The 14,515-nt window shown below is 42.2% G+C and overlaps 1 protein-coding gene across 2 annotated transcripts in view; it reads right to left on the bottom strand.

Annotated features, from left to right (window-relative positions):
* LOC112429812 (protein NLRC3-like) overlaps positions 1–14,515 on the bottom strand; it is a 158,064-nt gene that overhangs the window by 73,651 nt on the left and 69,898 nt on the right. Inside the window, exons 1-2 of one of the 2 annotated variants that reach the window (XM_076882443.1) lie at positions 10,327–10,592; positions 8,415–10,185 (exon numbers count right to left, since the gene is read on the bottom strand). The exons of the other annotated variant lie outside the window; for it this stretch is intronic. Coding sequence (XP_076738558.1) covers positions 8,415–10,185; positions 10,327–10,534 — 1,979 coding nt within the window. The 5' untranslated portion in view covers positions 10,535–10,592. Of the gene's footprint in view, positions 1–8,414; positions 10,186–10,326; positions 10,593–14,515 lie in introns of those variants that run through there. 2 annotated transcript variants of the gene reach the window in all.

Below are 14,515 nucleotides of genomic sequence, written 5' to 3'. Positions count from 1 at the left end.
ACATTCTTGTCTAGAAAATATTAAAGTGTATTTGGTGACACACAAAAAAGGGTAAAAGTATAGTTTGGGTCCACACATGTCCAAACCCCTGGTGTGTAGGCCTACTTAGTATTGAGAAAAGCCCACTAAAAGAACGCCCACCAGACCAAAGCAATGGTGTTGACTTGATCAGCATTAACCCCGCCCCCTGACTTTGATGGGTGAAGCTGACAAATAAAATGTATTTATGAACAACGATGCAGGGCCAGGAGTAGCAACGTGAATTAAATAAATACATCATTAAATAATTCATTAAATGTGTCAGTAAAATAATTAAAATAGAAAACAAACCAACAAAATATGTAATTAACTAATTTGAATTGTACATAAATACTTAATGAATTATTTTAAATGAAATTAACCGATAATTCATTGTGATTTTGTTTTGTGTTTTGATGAGCTAATAATCAGCTCTCTTTTTCTCATTGTTGTTCTAAGCCGCTTATCCAAAGGTAAGGCACTACCTGTTGAATTATTTCCAAAGTGTGCCATATTGGACATTACAAATTAAAGTCTACTCACTGAAATTACTGGGGAATGTCTGCTTTGATTTTGATGAGAATCTCATGACAGTACTGAGGATTTAATGCAGTTGGACTGCTAAAAATGATTGAATGCGGTTGGACCGCTAAAGGATTTAATACGGTTGGACCGTAGAAAGCAGTTGGACTGCTGAGTGATTTTAGTATATTAGGGAATTTGGTTATTGTTTGGGGTGGAGCCCGTATTGGTTATAAGGTTGGACCTGCTTCAGTCTTACACTTTTTTGGCTGTTTTACTGTTGTTCCAAAGTATTATAAATTATTCAAGAACGTCAGTTGGACTGATAGGAAGCACAGTGCTCAGAGGTAACGCTTGCCAATGCCAAGGACGCTTAGGCATTGTCCTCGAAGAGGGATAGTCAGTTGGTCACTGTGGAGCTTGGGGCACTCCAGAATAACTAGGAGTTAGAGTCTCCTTACCGTTTGGAACGGTAGTCTGTGCTTTTTTGGCCAGCAGAAGTTGGACTTCGGGCGTGTAACTTTAACTTAAAACTTCGGGGTAAGCCTTGGCTGTGAAATGCCAAAAATAGAGCTTCAGGCAAAGTTTGGGTTGGTTGACGCTTTTAAATTGAGTTAGGGATTTTAGAGATGAGGCCAGAAACTGTTGGACAGATACTGGTTAATTGATCACAAAAAAGTTGGACTTTATCGGTTGGACCGTTAACTTAAATTTGTCGAAATTGTTTAGGCGCTAAAGCTGACAGATGTGACAGTGGTTGTAAATATAAGACGTCTTTGTAATATAAAATAAGAGATCTCTGTGTGAAAGGAGTCTGAGGCAGTGCTGGAGCTATTTTTAGACTGTGTGTGTGTGAGTGTGAAAATGCAAATTAGTCAGCAGTGAACTGTTTAAACCACAGTTGGTTTTACAAATACTGCTGCAAACATTGTTGAGTGTGTGTTTAAGACGCCATTTATGTTCATTAGAGGGCTATAAATAAAGTTTTGAGTTGCCGTAGTGGATGTATAGTAATTGACTGAGTTTTGATATATAAATATAGTGAGTGCACTGTATATATTTAAGACTAACATATTACTTTTAGGAGTAACCTCTCATCAGCAATAAATGCTGGTGTGTTTTATTTTTTCTATTCTATGTGTGTGCTGTGAGAATTAATAGAGGTTTCAATTGTTTTCTTTGACTTGCTCTTTCTGATTATGAAAGGCATGTCTGAAATACTCTTAGGAAAGCGTGTTGTGAGTATATTCCTCAACTCTTGTCACAGTTTAAGTGTGTGAATGCTGTGAGTAGCAGGCTTTGAGTGATTGGGTGTGATTTGTACTAAATAATAAATAATAATAACACTATGAAAGTTGATAGTAGAGTGAGTGCAGAAGTGGAAGTGTGAGAGAAAAGGCGGTGTGTGTGTGAGACGATCTGACAAACGCAAAGAATTTAGTATATTTAGAAGTGTGTGCGTGAAATAAGGGTGAATTGTTTTAGATCAAGACTTAGTAAAACAAGAGTTTTATTAGCCTGTAAAAAAAACAGGAGAGATAGAAACAGAAAATATGGTTCTGAGCAGCTGCAAGGTTGACAGGAAATGGTGTGTGTGACAGGAACTTTGCATGCCCATAAAAGGAACTGACTGTGACAAGTGAGCACACAGAGAGAGAAACATACGAGTTAAACTCCAGGCAGATGAAGCAAATGGAGGTTTTAAGAAAAGAAATGAAAAGGATATTAATTGTATGCTTTAGTGTGTCAATACAGGTGGACTTCTTTCAACCTAGAATCTTGAGTACAAAACCATTGATTAACAGAATTGGGAGGAAAACAGGCCAGATTTTGGCTTAAAATTTTACAGCTTGACCTCCCACTTGTCCCGATCCTGAGAAGAAGCTCATAGGACAGTTAATCTCCTGATGAAGACCGACAGAACATCGTGGACTTCAAGAATTAACAGCAGGCAAAAGACAGTGCAACTGAAACTACACTGACGATACCAGCAGCAGCATGGAAGAAAAGCACGTGATGGAAAATGCACGGTGAACTGCAGGCTGGTAAGAACAGTGTGACATAACTGTTTAAAGACACTGAATGGGATATTTTGCCAGGCTGGGATTTAATCTAAAAGGAAAATACTGAAAAGAGCAACGGAGAAGAAACAGAGAAGAAACAGACTGTGTTTGCTGGGGATCACAAGACAACAAAGGACACTAAGAGAAGGGCACAGGGGCCAGTGGGAAGGTGAAGCCCAGACGAGTTCGACTGCGAGAATAGAGGGTACAATTGGGTTGAAATTGAAGCCGGAACTCAGGATGGTTTAGGGATGTCCACGTCACAAACAAAGAGGTAAACAAAAAGAAGGTAAAATAAAGAGAGAAAATAACTGACAATTACATTAATGAATAGAAGACACACATACAGATATTACATAGATTTATTTTTAGGATAAAGGGGAGAGCTTATACGTAGAAATGACTTTTTTATACACATATTGCATTTTGTGCCTTTAAGGGAGTTGTGGCTCAATTCGTCTCTTGTGGGTCACGAGCCTTTGGCTAGCGCTATGATTAGCCAATCTACTGTGAGGATGATATGAGTTATTGAAGGATTGCACACGCTTACAGACACAGAGTCCATAAACACACATGACAGTATTGATTCCAGGCAAAAGGCCTCAAATTAATTTAGCGTTTAACTGAACTTGAGCTGGCCCTGTAACAAGTGACAGAAAAGAGGAACTGAATAGGAGTTTCTTGCTTTAGAGAAGGACCAAAGGAAGGAAAGCATATATTTTGGTTAAGTCTGATAAACTAGAATGAGAAGGTATTGTTACATCAAAGGAGCAAGATGAAATAAAAAGGCTGTACCAAAAACAGGCTATAACATAGGAAATGTGAGTTTTAAAATGAAGTTAGTGTTAACACACAGGAGTTGTTTCAAGGCAGCGTTTAGCTGTGATAAAATGTATGCAGGAGTAATTGCTTATATGTTTAAACTTAATTGATTAAAGTGGTTGTTTTTTTTGGATCTTTTAGTAGAATAGGCGCTTATAATGATTTTCTTGTGAAAGGAGATTCTAGGTCAGAGTGGAGGCCTTGCAGCAGCGAGAGTTCTGTGTACAGGATGTTGATGATTAGATAAGGCAAGCGACAGGAAACGCATGCAGGGACGTGAAAGCAGCGTTTTAAGAGTTTTAAAATGATGAGTAACGTTGAAGAATATATATAAATACAAGTCAATAAGTCAAGAAGATAATTAGGATCAGGCTTTTGATTAAAGAGTCCCAAAGATGATAAGTTAGGGAGGTGCAGGAAAAGGTGTTTGGTTTGCTTTACAGAAGATCTCGGCAACCACAGGGGGGTGAGGATCCTGGAGGCCCGAGGCATGATGGACCACAAGAGAGGGACGCAGAAAAAACCTAATCTTACGCATGGAGTGTTCTCGAGGGGGAGCTGGTGTTTATTACTGGACCACTTAGATGACATGAGGTTGTCTGATTTGCTGAGCCAGAGGACAGCTAGAGAGGGTCAGAGCGGGAGTGGTGACCCCGATGTCCATGATGCCATGGATGGACATGGAAGCAGCTGAGAGGGCCGAGGAGTGACCCAACACAATGTATTGTGACCTCTGGTGTTCCAGAGGTCGAGAGAGGGAGTATTGAGATTGGAGAGATATTTTGCTGCTATTGTTAAAGGCTCATGTTCTCACTTAGATCATCGATTTCTACTTACCTTTCTTTCTGGGAAAAATGGGGATTACTTTGGAAACAGGAAGTATTTTCCCCAATAAGCAGCACTGGATTTGTAAATCACTCCAACATGTTCTCAGGCAGAAGAAGCTGTCTTGTTATGAGGGAGAGAAGAAAAAGATTGAGGCACAGAAACTTGTTGAAAGAGAGATAAAGCAGCTAAAATCAGGTGTAAAAGTAAAGCAGAGGATGAGCTGAATAAAGGACACTCAAGGCTGGCTTGGAAAGGAATGAAGTCCATGGTGGGGATGCAGAACAAGGAGCAAAGATGAATGTGATGCTGAATCAGCAGAAGACTTGGACTCATTTGATTCCAGCTTTGATATCATTGATTTCAATGAAGAGCTTTGTGATTGTAGCAAAGGGCTGGTAGCTCTGAGAGTCCCACTGATGAGGTGTTTGTGTGGAAATCTCTTAGTGGGACCAAAGAGAGAAAAAGCCCTGGTCCTGATGCTGTGGGAGGGAAATGATTGAAGTGTGCTGTGAGGAACTGACTGGGAGATTTTCACACATTTTCCAGTCCTCCTTGGAACAACAGGAAGTTCCCAGCATATGGAAACAAAGGTTAAGTGTCCTATGGCACTCAGTGATGATGGTGCTGTGGCCCCACCACCTCCACCTCTTTGTAAAGGAACTAACTGTAATCTGAAGCTTCAAATGGAACTAAGACTTCCTCCATTAGGTGGCAGTGTCTGATGAGAAAGTGTTAGTGGAGCTGGCCTGGAGTCAGAAACAGGAAGATGCAGGATTTGGGCTGAAATGGGGAAAAGTGGTTCGCACTAGTGCCTTAAAGCAAGAAGGTTGTAGGTTGAAGCTTGTTGGCCTTTCTGTGGAGGTTGGATGTTCTCCCACAGTCCAATGAAATGCTGCTTAGGTTCATTGGTGCTTCTAAATTGGCTGTAGGTGTGGATGTGAGAGAGTGCTTCTCTGTCTCTCTCTGTTGGCCCTGTGATGGACTGCTCACCTGTGCAGGTGGACCACGCCTCTTGCCCTATGACAGCTAGGGCACAGGCTGCAGCCCTGTGAGCCTAAGCTGAATAAACAGTTAGCAAAAATGATCCATAGATGGCCTGAAATCCCCCAGTTAGCAGTTTGGTAGATAGCTATGACATGCTAATCCCATCCAGCAGCTGTATTCTACCTGTAAGCTGATCCCTGCTGAGCCAAAGCACTTTTTCATATACAAATTACAACCTTTAATAGAAACCTATTGGTCAGCATCTTATTAGCCTGCTGTTAGCTTCATTCCACAGAAAACTGAGAGAAACTAACAGAGTTGATAAAGAATAAAGAGAAATGTGCTGATTTAAAGCCTTTGAAGTGCTTCAGATGATCTCTGTCCACTTCTGTCCACTCATTCATTCATGTAAGCTTTCTAATGCAGCTTTGATCTTCACAGTCTGCTTCATGAAACTCATTCTAACCCTGAATGTCAGAGTGTTCCTCCTTCTCTTTCCCATCATTCATGCTGGCAGTGGAGGAGATTTGGATGTTGGACTGTGTTTTGGATGATGTGTGTATGTTTGTGTTGGACTGCTGTCTGTAAAGCAAACGCACATTTTGCTTTGGATTTCAGTGTCAGACAGACTTTAAGGTGGAATGAAGAGTTGGAGAGTTTCACAGTGAATTATCCAGTGGAGGATTTTTCTTCTTCTTTGAAGGTTTGAAATGTGAACATTGTTCTGCTGCAGTCAATGGACTAAACCAGAGAAGAAGAAAACAGACTTTACCATGAAGATCCTCAGTGTGGATCAGTATAATATCAGCCTGATGTCTGCAGTTTAGTGTCAGCACAACTTTCACATCATATTCATCTCAGCACAACTAAAACATGCTGACTGACCTCAGAGTTTCAAGTCCACATCCTGGACTCTCCAGGAAACCACACAGATGCTTCACTCCTGAATCCTGCAGCTTGTTGTTCCAGCTCAGGTCCAGCTCTCTCAGATGGGAGGGGTTGGACTTCAGTGCTGCTGCCAGATAATCACAGCTGATCTCTGACAAACCACAGTCCCTCAATCTGTATAAAGAATGAAAGATGTAAGTTTATTAGACAAAGTGTGAGCTTGAAATCATTCAGTGTTTCATCATCTGTTCAGAGCTGAAGAAGGTTCAGAATGTAGAAGTTTAGAAAATGGAAACTCCAAACAGCTGAAGCCAACAGGAAGCAGCTTCAAACAAACACAACAAGAGAAAAAACTCTGAATGTTTCACATTAAAGTCGTACATTTATCATAAAAACAGGACAAAGACTTGAAAAAGTCGTGTTTTTCCTTCCAGGAACCACAAGGCTTCACTTTTAAAGGTGAAGTGTGAAAGAAATGGACATATTTGAAGTCCAACACCTTTTTCCAGTCACATTATTAAAGCAGACAAACTACAAGCTCATTTTCATTCCAACAAGTCATCTTCTGACCTGGACTAACAACACTGGTCTCTATGTGCAGCTGGCTGTGAGACCAGTGCTCAGGGAGCGTCTACAAAGTGCAACACTGAAAGAACATCGCACACTAGCTGTGTCCCAAAACGTCGGCTGCATCCTTCGGAGGACCCGGTATTCGCGGTCTACGTGGGCCGGGTCCTTCAAAGACCGAAAAGGCTGGAAGTGCGAGGCTGTGAAATGGGACGGTCGAGCCTTCAGATTTGCGTCACCGCTGTGTTGGTGGAGTTTAATAAACTCGGCCGTCTGCTCCTTGCTATCTAAAATATAACAGGACACTGGCGTAAATTCTCGACCGTCTCACACTTCTGTTTAATCAGTTTCCTGTTTAACGTTTATTCAGCTGTGTGAAAATCCCGGAGGAACTTTGATCTCAGCCAAACCGATTTACTCCGGAACAAATAAAACACAGAAAAAAGGCAAACAATTACATTTTTAAGTTATCCGGGTGACTTATATATCATGTTTAACCTGAGTAGCGAAAGAGCAGGGGTCTGAAAACGATGAAGCCGGGCGTCCGCTGCTCTCGCCGGCTGGAGTGACCATTGAACCCCCCGGCTTGCTAGCGAGCGGGTGGGGAACAGACGTCTCCGAAAACGTCGGCACACTTTTGCAAATATGCGATGTCTTGATAAACCAAGCAGATATTTGAAGTTTACACAGCTACTTTCTCGCCTGAAAATATGTTAAAAGTTTATTTTGTGACCCAGAAAGATTAATAAGAGTAATTTGAAAACTTAGTAGCAGCCGCCATTGTTGGCAGCTGAAATTTGGCTGGGCCGCGCTATGAATTCTGGGATATGGTGGGCCACGAAGGACACACCCGACGAATCCTTCAAATTCGGGGAAATGAAGGACGCATTTGTGCATTTGCATGCGCAAAAGAAGACTTCACACACAACGCGCTCTGTTTAGACCCAGAGCAAAGAATATTGTTTGACAGATGACCCTTAATATGAAGACTTCGGACTTTACGTTTCCCAATTTTTGCTTTAAGTTATTTTGTTATTTACATAATAATGTAGATAACCTAATAATGATCCTTATTGCTGTTTTAGAGGAGCGGTGCTTCAAAGGATAGCTGCAGATTTCTGTCAGAATCTGCAGATTATACAGTACAAATAAAATGTTCACGTTTCTCCAACGTTGTCTTCCCAACAGTTTCACTGACATCTACACGGGATGGCCAGGAAGCGTTCGCGATGTCTTATCGGGCGCTGATAATTGGCGTCTGTCTTGTGTTGGTGACGTAAAAGACGGATTTAATGCGACATGACCGTTCAAACAGCAGTCGCTTTCTAAAACATCGGATATGTATCGGATTCAGTACCACATACGAAAGTGACCCAGGTCGGATTTGAAAATATCGGATTCGCGACGTTCACACTGTCATAGCATGATCGGATATGGGTCGCATAGGGTCAAAAAAGTCAGATTTATAAAGGTCAGAAAAATCGGATTTGATGCGCTTTCGCCTGCAGTGTGAACGTAGCCTTACTCTCAAATCCTCCCTAATAACAAGAACATAATTACACTTTAGCCACAAGAGGGCAGCAGCATTAATACAAGTCACATGTATATAAAGGTACAGTGATTATATTACAGTGATTTTGACAAAAACAAAACAGAGGTTCATGGCAGTGTGTTTTTCATAACATACCAACCAAATTAAATAATAAAAACTTTATAACTTACAGAGCTTTTTTAGAGGCTTTGACCACTGGCAGCAGCCTCAGAAGAGCCTCCTCTGAAGCAAAGTATTTCTGCAGGTCAAACTCATCCAGATCATTTTCTGATGACAGTAAGATGAAGACCAGAGCTGACCACTGAGCAGGAGACAGTTTATCTGTGGAGAGACGTCCTGAACTCAGGGACTGTTGGATCTCCTCCAGTAGAGAACGATCATTCAGTTCATTCAGACAGTGAAACAGATTGATGCTTTTCTCTGCAGACAGATTCTCACTGAGCTTCTTCTTGATGTACTGAACTGCTTCTTGATTGGTCTTTGAGCTACTTCCTGTTTGTGTCATCAGGCCTTGCAAACGAGTTTGATTAGTCTTCAGACCCAAGAGAAAACGAAGGAACAAGTCCAGGTGTCCATTGGGGCTCTGTAAGGCCTTGTTCACAGCACACTGGTAGAAGTATTTCTCTGTCTGAGAGCTTGTTTGTTGCTCTTCCAGCAGATTGAGTCCAGAGTTGATGAAGGTCAGGTGGACATGAAGAGCAGCCAGAAACTCCTGAACACTGAGATGAACAAAGCAGAACACCTTGTTCTGGTACAGTTGGTTCTCCTCTTTAAAGATCTGTGTGAACACTCCTGAGTACACTGAGGCTGCTCTGATATCGATGCCACACTCTGTCAGGTCTGGTTCATAGAAGATCAGGTTTCCTTTCTGCAGCTGATCAAAAGCCAGTTTTCCCAGTGACTCAATCATCTTCCTGCTCTCTGGACTCCAGTGTGGATCTGTCTCAGCTCCTCCATCATATTTGATCCTCTTGACTTTGGCCTGAACCACCAGGAAGTGGATGTACATCTCAGTCAGGGTCTTGGGCAGCTCTGCTCCCTCTCTGGTTTCCAGCACATCCTCCAGAACTGTAGCAGTGATCCAGCAGAAGACTGGGATGTGACACATGATGTGGAGGCTTCGAGCTTTCTTGATGTGGGAGAGGATCCTGCTGGCCTGCTCCTCATCTCTGAATCTCTTCCTGAAGTACTCCTCCTTCTGTGGGTCAGTGAACCCTCTGACCTCTGTCACCATGTCGACACACTGAGGAGGGATCTGATTGGCTGCTGCAGGTCGTGTTGTTATCCAAAGGCGAGCAGAAGGGAGCAGGTTCCCTCTGATGAGGTTTGTCAGCAGCTCATCCAATGAGGTGGACTTTCTTGTTTCAGTCAGGATTTTAGTTTTGTGGAAGTCCAAATTAAGTCGACACTCATCCAGACCATCAAGTATGAACACAACCTGGAAGTCTTCAAGCCTGCAGATTCCTGATTCGTTAGTTTGATTAAAGAAGTGATGAACAAGCTCCACCAAGCTGAACTTTTCCTCTTTCAGCACATTCAGCTCTCTGAAAGTGAATGGAAATATGAACTGGATGTCCTGGTTGGCTTTGTCTTCAGCCCAGTCCAGGCTGTATTTCTGTGTTAAGACTGTTTTCCCAATGCCAGCCACTCCCTTTGTCAGCACTGTTCTGATTGGTTCGTCTCTTCCAGGTGAGGCTTTAAAGATGTCTTCTTGTCTGATTGTTGTTTCTGGTCTGTCTGGTTTCCTGGATGCTGTTTCAATCTGTCTGACCTCATGTTCCTCATTGACCTCTGCAGTCCCTCCCTCTGTGATGTAGAGCTCTGTGTAGATCTGGTTCAGGAGGGTTGGGCTTCCTGCTTCAGCGATGCCCTCAAACACACACTGGAACTTCTTCTTCAGTTGGGCTTTAAGTTCTCGTTTACAGAGTGGAGCAAATATTTCTGAAGGTAAGAAATTCAGAAAAAAATATTATACAATAAATATCACAGCCTTTCAGTACCCTGAAAGGATGAATGTCTATTGGTCCATTTCTTGAGCTATCAGGAAAGATCAATATTCAGTCTTTAGAGAAATTCTCTTACTGCTCTGCAGATGGTCAGCCATCTCATGCTGCTTAAGTCTCCTCAAGAAGTGGAGTGTGATCTTCAGAAATGCTTCTCTGCAGCTCTTTCTTTCATCTTCATCCTCTCCTTCAAACATCTCCTCATCCTCCATCTGGCTCTTTAAAGTTTCTGGGTGATCTGGACTCAGAAGCTTCTGGATCTTCTTCAGCTCGTTCTTCACAAACATGGTGATGTTGTCCTCCAGCCGCTGGAAAAGAAGACTATATGAATTACCCAGTGGTAAATGGACTGGTTCTTATATAGCTCTCTTTGATACTCTGTGCACACAAAGCATTTTATACAACATGCCTCATTCAACCAAGCACATTGTTCTATGCTTAAATACTTTCTTTCACACTCTGATGGATGCATCAGAGGGCAGCTTGGGTTTAGTACGTTACCCAGTACATTTGCCAGCCAGGGTTTGATTCACAAACCTAACTAGTAGCTGACCTGCTCCCCTCCTGAGCTACAGTCACCCCAATCTGACTGAAATCATGGAGCCCAAACTCTGACTTATGTTGGACACACTGACAATCCTCTGGTCCACAAAGTGCAGCATAGAGGTGACTGAAAAGAACAAATGTAAACGTAGTACTACAAACCATAACCACAGAGTCCAGGTGTGTTTGATGTTGCTGTGCAGACTGACCAGTGGAAACCTCTGCTCTCTGCTGGTCCACTCTGTGGAGGAGTAATGTATAATTAGCTCATGTTATGTCTGTCCACACACAGACACAAGCTAAAGGTCCATGAAGTGATGTTTGGATGGGTTCAGTCAATCAGATGACTGTCATGGTGGAGCTTTGCTAGTCCTGGTGATCCCACTGAGAATTAACAACTCAGTTTCCAGATGTCTGTAGTTTTCTGCTCAGTTTCTTTGGTCCCAACAGCTCTTACCATCTCCTGCATAAAGCTTTCCCTCCATGCTCAGATGCCCTGGAACAAGGTGCTCTCTTTATATCAGTGACTGGTTTAAAGGGACAACTTGCAGTGCTCGCCAAACTTTGTGTCAGCAAAAGTAGTTCTAATGTTTCTTACATTTATTACATTTTTACATTTTTACACACACAAATCAATGAACGCAAAAACATGAACTTTCCAGATATTTTGTTTTACAATGTTACAAAACTCAGTTCACAACTACACAGTCTGATTTACAAGTACAAAATATTTATGACCACAGTTTGAGCCGATGTATGTCCCGAGTCTGTGGACTCAGTGGTTTTGTTTTGATTGTTCTTGTCTTTTGTTACAATTTCATTCTGATTAAGATTTTCTAGTTCTGAGGTTTTGGTTTCTGTGTTCCCTCTGTACTGTGTTAGTATTGTGTCTCTGTGTTCACTTCCTGTTTTATTTTGACAGTGCCATGTCCTACGTTAGTGTGTCTACTTTTGCTTCCCCTTGTCTGGTTATGTCCAATGAATCCTGCTGTGTCTCCCTTTTCTCATTCCCTGATGGCTCTTTTGTGTATATGAGCCCTTTGTTTTCTCCTGCTTGTTGCTGGTTCGTCTGTGTTGTCTCCCCGTGTCTCCGTTTAAGGTTTCAGGTTAGTTTTTTAGTTTTTCAGTAGAGGTTATCTTAGCTTCTGCACAGGCCATCTCCACTGCACTTCACCGTTTCAATAAAGCTCACTCACTTCACAGCAGTGTCGGCATCTTGGGTCCTTTATTAAATTCAACATGGCTCGCCCCGCTAGCCGTGACATAAGATGTGAAAACAATATCCAAAAAACACGAGAGACAAACAGGGAATAGTTTTAAGGTGCAGGGCCAACAAACTGAGTCTAGCCATGAACTCAGAGTTGATTGAATTAGCATTTTGAATTGGCTGATCTGAGTTACTTCAATCAAGTCTATGTTCACTTTGAGTTAAGATTATACGTGATTAATGTAAAAGAAAAAAGCCGTCATCAGCAACTGATTCTGATTTAGCAGGTTTTCAAATCTAAACGGTACCCATCGCTAGCTGGCTGTAGTTAAACCTTTACTTAAAAAGCATCCCTAGACACAGCTGTCTTAGCTAATTATAGGCCGATCTCCAACCTGACAATCCTTGAAAGAGTAGTTGGGGGGAGACAATCAGAGGGGCAGTGTGATGATCTTAGGTTACAAACTACTGCAGTCAAGTCATTAAGGGAGACGGGATCAAACTGCTCTAAGACAGCTGAGCACACAGGAGAAAGACTCGGATCTGAGGCAGCAGTCGGCGAGACAAGAGCCCTAATAGATAGAAGCTTGTTGTTAAAAAACGCTAAAAAGAGTGACGCTGAAAAACTAGTTCATGCATTTATTACTTCCAGGCTGGACGACTGTAATTCATTATTATCAGGATGTCCTAAAAACTCCCTGAAAAGCCTTCAGCTGATCCAAAATGCTGCAGCAAGAGTCCTGACAGGGACTAGAAAGAGAGAGCAGATTTCTCCTGTTTTGGCTTCCCTTCATTGACTTCCTGTTAAATCCAGAATTCAAAATCCTGCTCCTCACATACAAGCAGTGTTGGGACTAACGCGTTATTAACTCATTCACTGCCATTGACATCTATAGCCGTCAATTGCAGTGCATGAGTCAATGGGTTTAACTCATTCACTGCCAATGGCTGGCAGTGAATGAGTTAAGTAACGCGTTACAGTAACTACGTTATTATTGTGGTAACGAGCACGGTAACTAGTTATTATGCCAAAATCAGGAACGCGTTAGTCGTTACTGAGATTTAGATAGGGTCGTTACTCGTTACTTCGTGTGGTGGCTATCGCGGAGCTTCCACAGATTCAGTAACATTAGCAAGTGGTGGAGGCCAGCAGGTGGATGAAGGAAAGGGGACGCAGAAGGAAAAGAGACCCGAGGCGGCTGCCGCCGGTCCAAGTGTGGACTGAACTTCAGGTAAGAAGTTATGACCTGCAGTCTCTCTGGGTCAGATATGAACCAAGTTTAGGTGGAGTTTATTTTCGTTATTCTGACTTTTTCCGTACTGCGTGCTAGCTAGCATGACGGAGTTTCTATACAGCTGGGTGGTGCTATGAAGTTAATGATGTTGAACTTTATTTTGTTCATAAGTTATTAGAGTTGCCAACCGTCCCGTCTGGTATTCAGAGAAAATATTACGCGTTTCTTATTGAGGTGAAAAGGATCAGTTTGTCCCGTAATTCAGCTACAATGAAAAAGGCACAAAGCTGGAGTTATTCTGTGTCTTTGCTGCACAGCTGCCTCTTCTTCTCTCATTCTCCCCCCTCCCTCTCCCGTTTCTACTTCAATCATGAAAACTGATCAATGATCAGCTGATCGGCTCTCTTGTTTGTTTATCGCTCACTTTGCGCCGAAAGAGGAAACCAGCGGATGTCGCGCTAAACAACAGCAGCACTTTTAAGCTTGATCAGCTGTTGTTAGAATTTATTTAATATTAATTTCTAGTATCAGCTGATGTTTGCTGGAGCCACAGCTGTAAAGCTGCTGGTCATGATATGGTTTGGTTATCTGGTGAGAGGGAAACATGAAGATGAAACCAGGAGATGTCCTTACTGGATCATCAGAGCTGAACAGGTGATGGAGAAACAGGTGTACCTTTTAGGTGACATGAATGAGTTGAAGGGAAGTTATGAACTGTTTCTGAGAGACAAATAACACCAGGATCCTTTTTTAGGTAGCTGACAGCTGGTAACTGTGCAGGTGCGGATCTAGCAAAGTGTTGCCAGGGGGGCATGTAGGGCATTAACAGGGAGAGGTGGGCACAAGGAAATACTTTTCTTTCTTATTCTCATTTAAAATGTCTAGCTTTTAAAAAATAATTATCTGAATCTTACAACAAACGATTGATAGATTGATGCATATATACCATCAAAACAGTGTACATCACTGTCACAACAGCGTTTGTTTTCATTCAAAGGCTTTATGTTTTTCCTATAATGGTGGGCCGGTCTCTAGTCAAAATGCCCGGACCAATTTTCTGTCCCAGTCCAGCCCTGTATGCAGCTCATCTGCAGTCTGGTGTTACCTACATCTTCCTATTCAGAAGGCAGAATTTCTGAGTTCTGAGTACAATCGAAAGCACCACGACTGCAGTTTTTGTGTTGGATGTAAAAGGCGCACATGACGCTGTGACGTAGGCTAGAATCATGGCAGCAGTCAATGACGGTCCAGGCGTGGGATTTCTCTCGTGGAAATATGCACAT

Source organism: Maylandia zebra, linkage group LG3 (assembly GCF_041146795.1).
Source record: "Maylandia zebra isolate NMK-2024a linkage group LG3, Mzebra_GT3a, whole genome shotgun sequence".
NCBI lineage: Eukaryota > Metazoa > Chordata > Actinopteri > Cichliformes > Cichlidae > Maylandia > Maylandia zebra.
This window is presented reverse-complemented; position numbering and strand designations above follow the sequence as displayed.